This window comes from Taudactylus pleione, unplaced genomic scaffold, assembly GCF_031769625.1.
Source record: "Taudactylus pleione unplaced genomic scaffold, aTauple2 ptg000018l, whole genome shotgun sequence".
Taxonomy (NCBI): domain Eukaryota; kingdom Metazoa; phylum Chordata; class Amphibia; order Anura; family Myobatrachidae; genus Taudactylus; species Taudactylus pleione.
Window position 1 is genome coordinate 19,679,211 of NW_028284420.1, and position 13,560 is coordinate 19,692,770.

Here is a 13,560-nt window from a genome sequence, read left to right on the forward strand (position 1 = left end):
AGAAACCTGTTTTGCTGCTTTATGTAGTGCATAAATTATGCAACAAGCAAAATAAAAACACCACTGTAGCACCTGGGTAGAGAAGCACTAAGCCTTGGAGAGTGATAAAGTATTAACCAATCAGCTCCTAACTGTCAGTTTACAGGCTGTGGGGCTCATTTATCAACGAGTTTTACCATTCAAACAAGTGATAAAAATCATTGCTTATGATAAATGGTGCTCAGGCCAATCAGCTCTCAACTCCTTTTTCAAACCGATGACAGTTTTACCACTCCTTGTGGATGATAACTCAGAAAAATGAGTTAGGAGCTGATTGCTTGGTACTTTATCACTCTAAGGCTTAGTACATCTCCCCCCTAGGGACAGGTTCTCCTAGAAGTCTGCAATGAAAACCTGCCATTTAGTGCAATCCTGGCTTTTTCTTATACAAGTTCAGTATTTAACATATTAAATTGCACAAGTTATAGGGAAAGCTGGTGAGCCTTTAACAAAGGAACTGTTTTACTACGTTAAACTAAGCTAGCGCTATTTAAGATACAATTTCTTGTTTGGAAAATTAACATTTCTATAAAAGAAAAAAATCACACGCAATTCTGCAAGGACACTGACCATTTATCAGAATTTCTAGCCGGTTACTCTTACTGGTTAAGACAGACATAATCAATATTTAATCTCCAGCCCAGTTTAGTTGAATGAACTTTCCTACTACACTTTATCACTCTCCGGGAGTGTCAAGAACCGTACGACTATCAGTCATCCTCTAAATCCTCTCCAAATTTTGAGTTGGAACTTAGTACATAGTGGAGAGGCTGAGGAAACTGCTATGCCCTTTCTTTGGCTGCTGAATGCAAATTCGTGAGTTCACACAAAACAAAAAACCTTTTGCATACCTCCTACCTTTCTGGAAAATGACCCTTTGCCCTACTAAATTTGTAAGATCAAAGAGTCCTTAGGAGAAAGCTGGCACAAGTATACTTGACCAAATACTGACTACATTAGAAACCAAGCCAGGTACACATCATGTGATAGTGCGACCCAGTGACGGTGCAAGCACAATGTAATGATACATTGTGCATGCCGTACACACTACAGTCTGGTGTACAATGGTGCAATGTGTCGTTACATGCTACTTGTAACAGTAACGTGTCGTTCATTACATTGTCCCATCTGCTGTGCAGAACAGCATATTGGACAATGCGATGAACAATGGATTGGGCCTACACACTGGGCCTGATTCAGAGATGACATCTCCAATGATTAAGGGTCTGTGCCTGGACAGGACCTGATCTGTGCATGTGCAGAACGGGTTCTGCCATTTCGCTCGCAGACCACCCCAAGCCGCAGCATGATTGACATACTGTGGCATTTGGGGGGCAGAACGGGGGAGTGTCGTCTCAGTTTTCTGGAAGGGACGAGGCCAGGGTCTGTGTCGGCGGATGCAGATTCCTGGCCTCTTGCATGACCAGGCACCGGCCAGGCTGTGGGAAGCTTCAGCTGTCCCAGCCTGACCAAAGGAGCAACAATTGCGACCATCAGCCATGATGGTGATCCCAGCCTGCGACGTTGGTCGGTGTCTGACACCTCCTCCTGCATTTGCATCTCAGATGGATGGATTTGCACAGCTGCTTGTGTTCGGCTCTGTAAATCCGTCCATCTCTGAATCAGGCCCACTATATGATATATTGCTCTGACGTGGATCAGAGTGATGTATGTGCTGTGTATCCAGCTCAAGTCAACTGGATATATTTTGTAGATTGTTACATTTGTTTGCCCCAAGGCTGTAATGGAAAAAAAATCAAAAAGTCTAGTAAAAACTACAATATTGTCATTTACAACTTTGTTGCAAAACAATTATGATAATACAGGTTATTAACTCACTAAAAACATCTAATTTTGTACTATTTGCACAGTGTACTGTATATTAGGTAACTTTATCATTGCTGCAGAACATCTCATTTTGTACAGTGTATAGATAACTAGACCTAGTTCTTATTAGCTTTTGTGGTATTCTTTTGTTTGTTTGTGTTAGGAAATGTATTGCTAGCCATATTAGTGGGAGGGTATTGGGGGTTGATTGTTGGCATGTGTATGCAATGATTACAATCACTATTTAAGTTTCATTGCTAGGCTGCTAAGGCATAATAATTATAAGTGCATAATTTTAAAAGTGCACTTCACATTTCTAACCAAATTCGGCATTAAACCGAAGGAGACCATTCGGACTTCAAACCATACAAGAACATAAGGATAAAGGGTAATCAAGAAATGTAAGTTCACAATACCTTCACTACAAGCAACTGCTGTCTGCATAACCTGGACATTCATCACTGGACTCTATTTGCTCACTATAAGAACGTACACTTTTCTTGAAAGTATTTGTACTGACTCTCTGGTTTCACAAACACATCAAAGCCTACTGTATTCAGTGCCAATTTCAGTTTATTTCTTAGAAATAATGTGTTCCTACTTTATTTATTTTCCTAGCCTATCATCTGTCTTCTAATTCAGTTTACTTTAATATTCCATTTCTTCCCCATTAAATCTCTTTTCCTCTGCTCAATAATAAAGTTTGGTAATTGTGCAGGCACCTTTTCCTCCACTGTACTTTTACTTGCTTCTCTGCAAATATCCTGCACTTTCTCTCAAACTCATACATTATTTCTACATCTAGTTTTCCTCCCCCTATTCAACTCATCCACACCATTATCATGTGTTCTTCTACTTCCCTCTCCACTCAGTGTCTACCTAATCCTCTACTCTGCCCTCTTCTTCCACCTTTATAATTTCCCCCTTGTCTCCTCCACCACCTCCTTCCTTTATTTCCCCTCCTCTGTCTGCCTTCCTCCCTCTCCTCTCCCATTACTCCACTTTCATTCTCTTCTACCCCTCCTATATCCTACTACCCCACTGGTAATCCCTCCTCCAAACCTCCTCTCCATGTCACCCCACCTCCATCCACACAGTATTAAACTCCCTCCCTACCAAACACCTACAAGTTCCCTTCCTAGCACGGAAGAGTATAAATCCCCTTCACTAACCGTACCTGGAAGTGACGTGAGTGAGTGAGTGAGTGAGGGTGGGAGTGGAGCTTTCTGCCCACACTTTCCACAAAAATATGAAAGTTGGCCCCTTGCGGGTTCGGTGGCTCGCCACATGATTATATTCCCACCCTTGGTGCCCACTTAGATGGTAGGGAATGACGTTGGATACTGGCAGATATCATCGTACAGAAATGGAAGGGGATCTATCTCTTCCCTTCCCAGCACTGGTCCCCGCACAATTTCTCCACTACATTCATCTCGGTCACCCAAATTAAACTTACCTTCTCATTACAGCAATCCTGATAATCTAAATCACATCTCTCCCACAAACACTGTCCCTCTATCCTGTGCCGTCTGGAATGCTGGATCAGTCTGTAATAAACTCATTCCCACCCATGACATTTTCATCTCCAAAAATTTGCATCTCCTAGCCATTACTGAAACCTGGATTTCACTCTCTGACACCACTTCCCCTGCAGTTCTCTCCTCTGGGGGCCTCACCTTGTCTCACACCCCTCGGTGGACATGGTGGTGGTGTGGGGGTCCTTCTATCCCCTGGTTACTCCTGCCAACTCCTAACTTCCCCTTTTTTTTTCTCTACATTTGAGGTGCATGTCATACGCCTCTTCCAACCATTACACCGAAGAGTAGCTGTCATTTACCGCCCCCCTGGCCCTCCTTCCAAATTCCTTGACAACTTTGCTTCCTGGCTCCCTCACTTTCTCTTCTCTGACCTTCCCCCTATTATCCTAGGTGACTTCAATATTCCAATTGATATCCCCACAGAAGCCTCTGCCTCCAAACTCCTTACCCCTACGTCTTCATTTGGTCTCTCCCAATGGACCTCCTCACCCTCCCATGTGAGTGGGCATTCGCTTGACCTGGTCTTCACTCACCATTGTGATATTTCTGATTACTCCAATTCCCCATTCCTCCTCTCTGACCATCACCTTCTCTCTTTTAACCTATCCCTTTCTCTTTCCCTTTGTCTACCTCCTAAGGCCACCATCACTAAGCGTAACATTGAGGATATTGACAGTTTCTTTTTCTTCCCAGCTTGACTCAATTCTCTCCCCTATCCTGTCTCTCTCCTGCCCAGAACAAGACAATTCCCTATACAATACCGCCCTTATTTCTGCTCTGGACCCTGTTACTTCGGCAATCACTATTCACCCTCGCAAATCTACACCTCAACCCTGGCATTCCAAGTGCACCAGATACCTGCAAAAGTGCCGAGCGACAGTGGAGAAGATCACGCTCTAAGGCAGGTTTTCTCCATTTCAAATTTATGCTCTCATTCTACAGTGATGCCCTTTCCCTCTCTAAACAGTCATATTTCAAGAACCTCATCTCCTCTCAGTCCTCAAATCCCCAACCACCTTCAACTACCTCCTCCTCGCTCTCTGCCCTTGACTTTGCTACCTACTTTACATTTAAAATTGACTCAATACATCGGGACATCATATCCCACCAGTCCCCCTGCTCTCCACCTCCTCCTTTCCCGGATCTACCCTCCCCATCCATTTTACCGACTAACATTCTTCTCCCCTGTCTCTGGAGCGGTAGTCATGTCTCTCATCTAGTATCCCCCCACCTTCCACCTCTCCCTTGACCCTAACCCTTCACATCTCCGCTACCGCTCTCCTGACCGCTCCCATCTTTCCACATCCGTAATCTCTCCCTATCATTGGGCACTGTCCCTTCTGCATTCAAACATGCCCTTGTCTCCCCCATTCTTAAAAAAACCTACCCTTGATCCTAACACTCTTTCCAACTGCCGTCCCATCTCTCTCCTCCCTTTTGCCTCCAAGCTCCTTGAGCGTGTTGTTTACAAATGCCTTACTACCTTTCTTTCCTCCCACTTCCTCCTTGACCCTTTTCATACTGGCTACCATTCTATCCGCTCCACTGAAACTGCCCTCATAAAAGTCAATAATGACCACCTTGCTGCTAAATCCAAGGGCCACTACTCTCTACTCATTCTCCTTGACCTCTCTGCTGCTTGCGACACTGTGGACCACCCTCTCCTTCTGCAAATCCTTCACTCCCTTGGTCTACGTTACACTGCCCTCTTCTGGCTATCCTCCTACCTCGCTGACCGATCCTTCTCTGTCTCCTCTCATGACTCCTCTCCCCCCCACAGGCTCTTACAGCAGGTATTCCCCAAGATTCTGTCCTTGGACCTCTCCTTTTCTCTATACGTCCTCACTAGGTGAACTCAGCTCTTTTGACCTCCAATATCATCTCTATGCTAATGATACTGAGATCTACCTTTCCTGCCCTGACCTCTACCCCTCTCTACTCACTCGTATCTCCAACTGTCTCTCTGCCATCTCTTCCTGGATGTCCCAGCGATTTCTTAAACTTAATATGTCTTAAGACTAAGCTGATCATTTTCCCATCCCCCAACATAACCACAATTCACACCATTTCTTTATCAATTGATGGCCCAACTATCTCCTCTAGCCCCAAAGTGCGCTGTCTTGGAATTATCCTGGACTCCTCCAACTCCTTCAAACCACATATCCAGAATCTGTCGCAGTCCTGTAATTTTTATCTTAAAAATTAGACCCTTTCTCACCCAGGATGCCACTAAAACCCTCATACACTCATTGGTCATCTCCAGATTGGACTACTGTAACCTCCTCTTATCTGGCCTCCCCAACTCCCTTCTCCAGAGTGTCCTCAATGCTGCTGCTTGGCTCATCTTCCTCTTAACACGTTCTGCATCTGTCTCCCTCTTCTACAAGCTCTCCTTCCCTTTCAGAACCCAATTTAAGGTTCTCACACTCATTTACAAAGCCCTCACCCATTCCTCTCCCATTTACATCTCAGACCTCATCTTCCTTCACTTTCTAGTCCGCCCTCTTTGTTCAACAAATGCACGCCACCTCTCATGCCAACTGATTACTTCCTCTCACTCCCGCCTCCAAGATATTGCCCGCGCTGCTCCCCACCTTTGGAACTCTCTCCCTCTTCCCATCAGACTCTCCACCTCTCTACAATCCTGAAAACGGGCTCTCAAGACCCACTATTTCATCAAAGCCTTCCAGCTCTCATCTTAACTTGCTGCTACATACTCCTTCTTCCCTGCCCACCCCATCTGTGTCACCCCTGTTTGTCTACCCCTCCCCGTTAGAATGTAAGCTCTTACGAGCAGGGCCCTCTACCCTCTGGTGCTTCTTCGTTCTCTACTTTTATCTACTTCTTACTCCCCAATAGGGCACCTAACACTTGGTTGCTTTGCTCTGTTGCTTATCTGGGTGTTATGGTCGCAAATGTAGCAATGTATATTATTCATGTCCTGTATTGTATTGTACTGTAAGTCTCTGGAACACTTGTGGCGCCATATAAATAAATGATAATAATAAGAACTAATAGCGTTATTGAGGCCTAATGCTGGGCATACACTATACAATTATCTGTCAGATATCTGTCCAATCTGGCTGGTTGGAATGAAAACCTGGTAATGTATGGGAGCAAATGACAATCGCCCATCTGCTCACAATCACTGGAAAACAGACAAAAATGGATGTTCAGACACATTGGTTAAAACACACAAATTTAACCAATTTGTTTTTTGTCTGTTTTCCAGTGTTTAAGACAAGATGATCGACTGTCATTTGCTCTCATACATTACCAGGTTTTTATTCCATCCTGCCTGATTGGACAGATACCTGACAGATAATTGTATAGTGTATGCCCAGCATTAGATATATATTTTTTTGCCTCATTCTTCTGGTAGATTACTTGTTCAGCCAGGAAAGGGGTTTTTTTTTTTTTTTTTTACAAACTCCCTTCTTAAATAATTTCTAACACCACAAATATTAATGATACTTTTTCAGACTCAACTGCCACCAATTATAAATATTCAGCAGAACGCTTATTTAATAACATACAGATAAAAGCCCCAATATGCTGTAACCCATATTGGCCAATCAGATGTCCGCTTCAGTTCAGTATATGTTAGATTAATAAAACAAATATTAGAGTCATCTTTGGGTCTCTTATACATTTGCCTAACTCTCAAGAGAGAGAGGGTCATAAAGCAGAGTGCCTGTATAGTCTGCTTTCACCAGCTTATACTTACAGGTAACTCTGCTTGAACAGCAGGTGATTGGATTTTTCATTGACATGATAGAGAGGGAATGGATCAAATCCACCAATGAAATCAACTGAAAGAAATAAATTCCCAAAATAAAAGAAAAACAATGAAATGGACATGTAGGGAGCATGGCAGGGTGTTGCAAAGATTGAGTATGTGTATGTGGAAAAATATATTGGTAATGAGCAGGAGTATAGATATACAAAGCAATGACATACTGAAAAAAGCAAAAACAAATAGATGAAAGTGGGGAGCAAGAACAGATTCAGGAAAAGGACATGAGGGCCAGGGAGGAGAAAAGGATGAGGTCTTTAAGGACAGAAGCAAGAGGACATAAGGCATGTTAAAAGACCTGTAGGAAAAAAGCAGGAGGACATACAGATGTGTCCTCATACATTTAGAATCAGTACGCCATGCAGTGTGACTTGCTTGGCATGAGTGAGGGCACACCAGCAGACTGCTGATTAATTTGATACGTGACACTTGTATATCTGTGTGCACCTGAGTCTGTGTATGAAGCACAACGGAACTTGGAATGAAAAAAGTAGCGGCCTCTACATTGTAGCACTTCGTATACAGATACAGGGACATACATATATATTAGCTAAACTAATCAGCACAGTCTGCTGTTGCATCCTAGTCACAGAGACTCTATGGTGACACTCTGGAGAAGGATAGGGGAGACGGAAGGATGTATATAGAGAAGAGACTCTATGGTGACTCTATGCAGAAGGATAGGAGCAGGGTGTATACAGAGAAGAGACTCTATGGTGACACTCTGGAGAAGGATAGGGGAGACAGAAGGATAGGAGCAGGGTGTATATAGAGATGAGACTCTATGGTGACACTCTGGAGAAGGATAGGGGAGACAGAAGGATAGGAGCAGGGTGTATATAGAGATGAGATTCTATGGTGACACTCTGGAGAAGGATAGGGGAGACGGAAGGATAGGAGTAGAGTGTATATAGAGAAGAGAGACTCTGGCGAAGGATAGGGGAGACAGAAGGATAGGAGCAGGGTGTATATACAGAAGAGACACTGGTGAAACTCTGGAGAAGGATAGGGGAGACAGAAGGATAGGAGCAGGCTGTATATAGAGAAGAGATTGGTAAAACTCAGGAGAAGGATAGGGGAGACAGAAGGATAGCAGCAGGGTGTATATAGAGAAGAGGCTCTAGGGTGACACTCTGGAGAAGGATAGGGGATAGGGTGACACTCTGGAGAAGGATAGGGGAGACGGAAGGATAGGAGCAGGGTGTATAAAGAGAAGAGACTCTATGGTGACACTCTGGAAAAGGATAGGAGCAGGGTGTATATAGAGAAGAGACTCTATGGTGACACTCTGGAGAGGGATAAGGGAGACAGAAGGATAGGACTAGAGTGTATATAGAGAAGAGACTCTGGTGACACTCTGGAGAAGGATAGGGGAGACAGAAGGATAGGAGCAGGGTGTATATAGAGAAGAGACTGATAAAACTCTGAAGAAGGATAAGGGAGACAGACGGATAGCAGCAGGGTGTATATAGAGAAGAGACTCTGGTGACACTCTGGAGAAGGATATGGGAGACAGAAGGATAGGAGCAGGGTGTATATAAAGAAGAGATTCTGGTGACACTCTGGAGAAGGATAGGGGAGACAGAAGGATAGGAGCAGGGTGTATATAGAGAAGAGATTCTGGTGACACTCTGGAGAAGGATAGGAGCAGGGTGTATATAGAGAAGAGACTCTATGGTGACACTCTGGAGAAGGATAGGGGAGACAGGATAGGAGCAGGGTGTATATAGAGAAGAGACTCTGGGCCTGATTCAGCCACGTCTGTATCTTTATGCAAATTCAGGAACTGATTTTGTTCATACTGAGATGCCCATTTGCAGCGATGCTAATCTGTCTCGGTGCATGTTTAGATGCACAATCGGTCACACCAGCCTTATGACAGGTGCAACTTTTCTATCTGAATATGGCATCCTGTGTCAGCAGGGCTGGCGCTACCACTAGGCAAACTTAGGCATTCGCCTAAGAGCGACGGCCACTGCAGGGCGGTAGTGTGGATGGCACATAAGTGCCGTCCGCACTACACTACTAGGAACAAACACACAGCCGCCGGCGTCGGCAGCTGTGCGTTTGTTTTAGCAGCCATGAGAGTCAGACAGACTCTCATCGGCTGCTGCTCCCACTGCTGGAGCCGGGCTTCCGGCTCCCGCAGTGGCTGATGGGAGAGATGTCATGACGTCTCTCCCATCATGCAGAGCGGGCCAGCCCGGGAGGACGCCAGACGGAGGAGCATGCCGAAGCGGGGATTAAGGTAAGTGGAGTTTTTTTTTTTTTCATGTGTGTGTCTGGCGAGGGACGGACTACTGCTGGGGTACTACTATGGGCACTGCGGGGGTACTACTAGGGGCACTGATGGGGGTACTACTAGGGGCACTGCTGGGAGGACTACTAGGAGCACTGCTGGGGGGACTACTAGGGGCACTGCATACAGGGGGATTACTACTAGGGATACTGTTGGGGACTGCTACTGGGGGCACTGCTGGGGCAGACTGCTACTAGGGGCACTGCTGGGGGGACTACTACTGGGGGCACTACATACGGGGGGATTACTGCTGGGGGGGCTACTAATAGGGGCACTGCTACTGTATGCACTGCACTGGTGGGACCACTACTGGGGGCACTGCATAGGGAGGGTTGCTACTGGGGCGATTACTACTGGGGCACTGCTGGGGGGGGGAGACTACTACTGGGAGCACTGCATAGGGAGGGTTACTACTGGGGTCACTATATAAGGGACACAGCATAGGTGGGGGACTACTACTGGGGGCACTGCATAGGGGGGACCACTACTGGGGACACTGCATAGGGGGGCCACTACTGGGGGCACTGTATAAGGGCTTTTGCAGTTATCATGGGTGGGGCGAGGGGGGGGGGGGGGGCGTAAGGCTGAATAATTGCCTAGGGTGCCAAGAAACCTTGCACTGGCTTCTGTATGTCAGTGCTGCATCTTTAGATGTAGTCGCTGTCAGCAATATGCCCGCGTCTGCCTAACGGAAATCATGATACATCCCAGGAACGCCCACTTAAATCCACAGCTCTTGCGTCCAAATTAATTCTGTGTCTCCCGATGGTAACCATCAGGACGAATGCGTAATGCAACTCAGATGCATGCGCAGACTTATGAATAAGGCCCTCTACTGTGACATAAAGGAGGAGAATATGGGAGACAGAAAGTGGGGAGCAAGGTGTACATAAAGATGTCTCTATGGTGGCATTCTAGAGAAAGATAGGGGAGACAGAAGACAGGCAGAGTGTATACAGAGGAGAGATTCAGGAGAGCGTTGGGTTGTGAATGAAAGGAAGAAGAGAAGAGATTGTAGGATAGTACATTGGAGAATAGTAGAGAAGACAGGATGGGGGAGGATGATACACAAATATAAGAACATGACATAAAAAAATAAATAACTGCATGCAGAACTGAAAATGTTTTGTCATTAAACCAATTACAGCTAAATAGCAAAGCAATTTTCCTCTAACCTTTCATTTCCCGTGGAATGACAAGTAAACAATAACATGTCTGTGTAAAAAGACTGTGTTTGACAATATAAAGCAGATACGCCGTATATGAGATGGGACAGCTCTGTCACTGTCAATTCTTAATGATGTCGTTCCCACTTGGCACAAGTGTGGCGGGTGTATGGAGGGAGTTACTCATTAGAGATTTCTGCCTGTACTGCTGTTTTCTCTGTAGGGATCAGTATTTATAGGACAAAAGATTAGTCTGAGTGATTGGAAAAGGATAGTGGATCTAAAGCAACGTTATGAACCTTTATTTCTCCTGAGTATAAAACGTCTTAGACATTGTGTATATGCAATGAATATAAATAGTTACCAGTTTGCGTCACCTGATTGACCCAGATTTCCTCTGACAATCAGCCATTGTGCTAGAAGGGGGATAGATGAGGACTGTGCTATAGCAGTGGAGGAGGAGTGCTCCGGGTGGTAGATGAGAGGTGAATTACACATAAGCTGAGAGCAGTTAAGGCGAATGTGAGGGCTGGTGGTATTGAAGAATTTAAGTGAAGTTAATATGAATATTGGTGAATTTTCATAGTGAGTTTTTGTGATGTGGGGTGAATGAGGGGCGGGGGGGGAGGGGATGCAGGGGAGGTGAAGCAAATAGCTATTATAGGGTGGTCTTCAAACACTGTGGCTTTAGTTGATCGGAACAGCACCTCTCATCGCGCCGCACCAAGCACTTTTCTCGCTCAAAATGTGCAGCTTATTTGCATAAATAAAACAACTGGAAGCAACAAAACTACTCTGCTAGATTGCACTGATCAATTTGATGCAGCGGCTGCGGCTTTTTTCTCACCACAAATTCCATTGTGCTTCATCTGCTACTTTGTGTGTGTTTAAAATGAATCCCTGTGCAGTTATATTTGCAGCCCAGTGTCTCTAGTGTACTTTGAATGGATCTTTGCTGTCCCTACGATGTGAATAATACACAAAATTTTAAACACAAAGGGGCATATTCAATTAGACGTGAAAAGTCCTGGACATTTCGCCGACCGCTGGTTTTCCATGCGAATAAGTATTGCGCGCGTACCCGCTTATCCCCGTATTCAATTCCAAAGGATGCGAAAACGGGACCTGGCGAAACTCAAACAGGTGAAAAGTGCTGTCAGATTTGGGGAAATCAGCCTGACACCCCCCAAAAGATGCACTAACATTGGGGATCATGGTAGATGCCCCGAATAGCCCTGCTGAAGCTATTTGGGGTACTTAAATGATCTCATTAGCTGCTATTTTAGCAGTTTTATCTCATTATTTGCATTTAGCAGTTTTTTTTGGTGGAAATAACTAGTCCCAGCAAATTTGGGGTACATGAAAATGGGTGCAAGTATGGTTTAAAATTGCTAAAGTGAGGTCTTAAAAAGCGTGAAAAACGCACCTTCAGCAAGCACCTGCAGTCAAAAAAACACCTCCCCCATACTTGCAGACTCCCAAAAGTCTATTTTGCTAGTTTTTAAGTTTGTACCCCAACTTTGTACTTTTTCGCCCCCTTTTTCAAAGTCATTTTTTGGGGTGTTCTTTATTTTTTTTAGGATTTTTTTTTACGCAGTTTACCTTTGGGAACCTGTCCTAAGGGTGCAGGGTGGTTTCTCCACTTTTGCACCCCAAAACCGCAATTCTGCACTTTTTTCCAACAGCTATTCATAGGCGAAACTTTTTCGCCAGGTACATTGCATTGCGTTTTCGCTCCGGTGAAAAGTCGCCACAATTGAATACGGGGATAAGTTTCCGTTGGCAAAATTACGTCATCGGCGAAACTTTTTAACTGAAAACGGCTTTTCGCCTCTGATTGAATACGGACCAAAGACAGTACACTACAATCGTGGCCAAAAGTTTTGAGAATGACACAAGTATTGGTTTTCACAAAGTTTGCTGCTTCAGTGTTTTTAGACCTTTTTGTCAGATGTTACTATGGTATACTGAAGTAAAATTACAAGCATTTCATAAGTGTCAATGACTTTTATTGGCAATTACATTAAGTTTATGCAAAGAGACAATATTTGCAGTGTTGACCCTTCTTTTTCAAGACCTCTGCAATTCGCCCGGGCATGCTGTCAATCAAATTCTGGGCTACGTACTGACTGATGGCCGCCCATTCTTGCCTAATCAATGCTTGCAGTTTGTCAGAATTCGTGGGTTTTTTTTTGGCCACCTGCTTCTTGAGGAATGACCACAAGTTCTCAATGGGATTAAGATCTGGGGAGTTTCCTGGCCATGGCCATGGCCCTGTTCCCCGAGCCACTTAGTTATCACTTTTGCCTTATGGCAAGGTGCTCCATAATGCTGGAAAAGGCATTGGGCCTGATTCAGACCCACTCGCAAGCGCTATGCCCTCGCAAGCGGGTCGATGGCCGGGCAGTGCGCATGCGCCGCGTGCGCGAGTCCTGGAGCGAGCGAGAAATCACTCGCTCCGGGGCTCTCAACAAAATGGGGCGGCTGTCTATGTCGATCGACAGCTTGCCCCGTTTTGTAGGCAGGGAGTGGAGGTGGCTGGCCAAACAGAGGCGTTCCCAAATGCCTGCCGTTCGAGGGCGGCCCTACTGACATCACTCGTGATGTCAGTAGTTGAGCTTCCTACTCTATTAGAACAGGAAGTTCACTGGGGCTTGCGCGAACGAGACCCTACCACAAGGGTCTTGTCGCAAGCCCGATGGTCGCGACCATCACCTTGCCGCTCGCAAAAGCTGTGGGTGGTCACCCACAGCTATGCGGGCGGCCAGGAGGCCGACTCCAAAAAAAAACAAAAAAAAAAAACGACCTGATTCAGAGCGAGCGCTCTGGAAGAGCATCCGGCTCTGAATCACGGCCATTGTTCCTCACCAAACTGTTCTTGGATGGTTGGGAGAA

The 13,560-nt window shown here is 45.3% G+C and overlaps 1 protein-coding gene across 2 annotated transcripts in view; it reads right to left on the reverse strand.

Annotated features, from left to right (window-relative positions):
• The window catches only part of NKAIN4 (sodium/potassium transporting ATPase interacting 4), a 63,360-nt gene that overhangs the window by 1,589 nt on the left and 48,211 nt on the right, over positions 1 to 13,560 (reverse strand). Inside the window, exon 6 of one of the 2 annotated variants that reach the window (XM_088482981.1) lies at positions 7,132 to 7,216. The exons of the other annotated variant lie outside the window; for it this stretch is intronic. Within the exon in view, the coding sequence (XP_088339107.1) occupies positions 7,132 to 7,216 (85 nt within the window). The remainder of the gene's footprint in view (positions 1 to 7,131; positions 7,217 to 13,560) is intronic. 2 annotated transcript variants of the gene reach the window in all.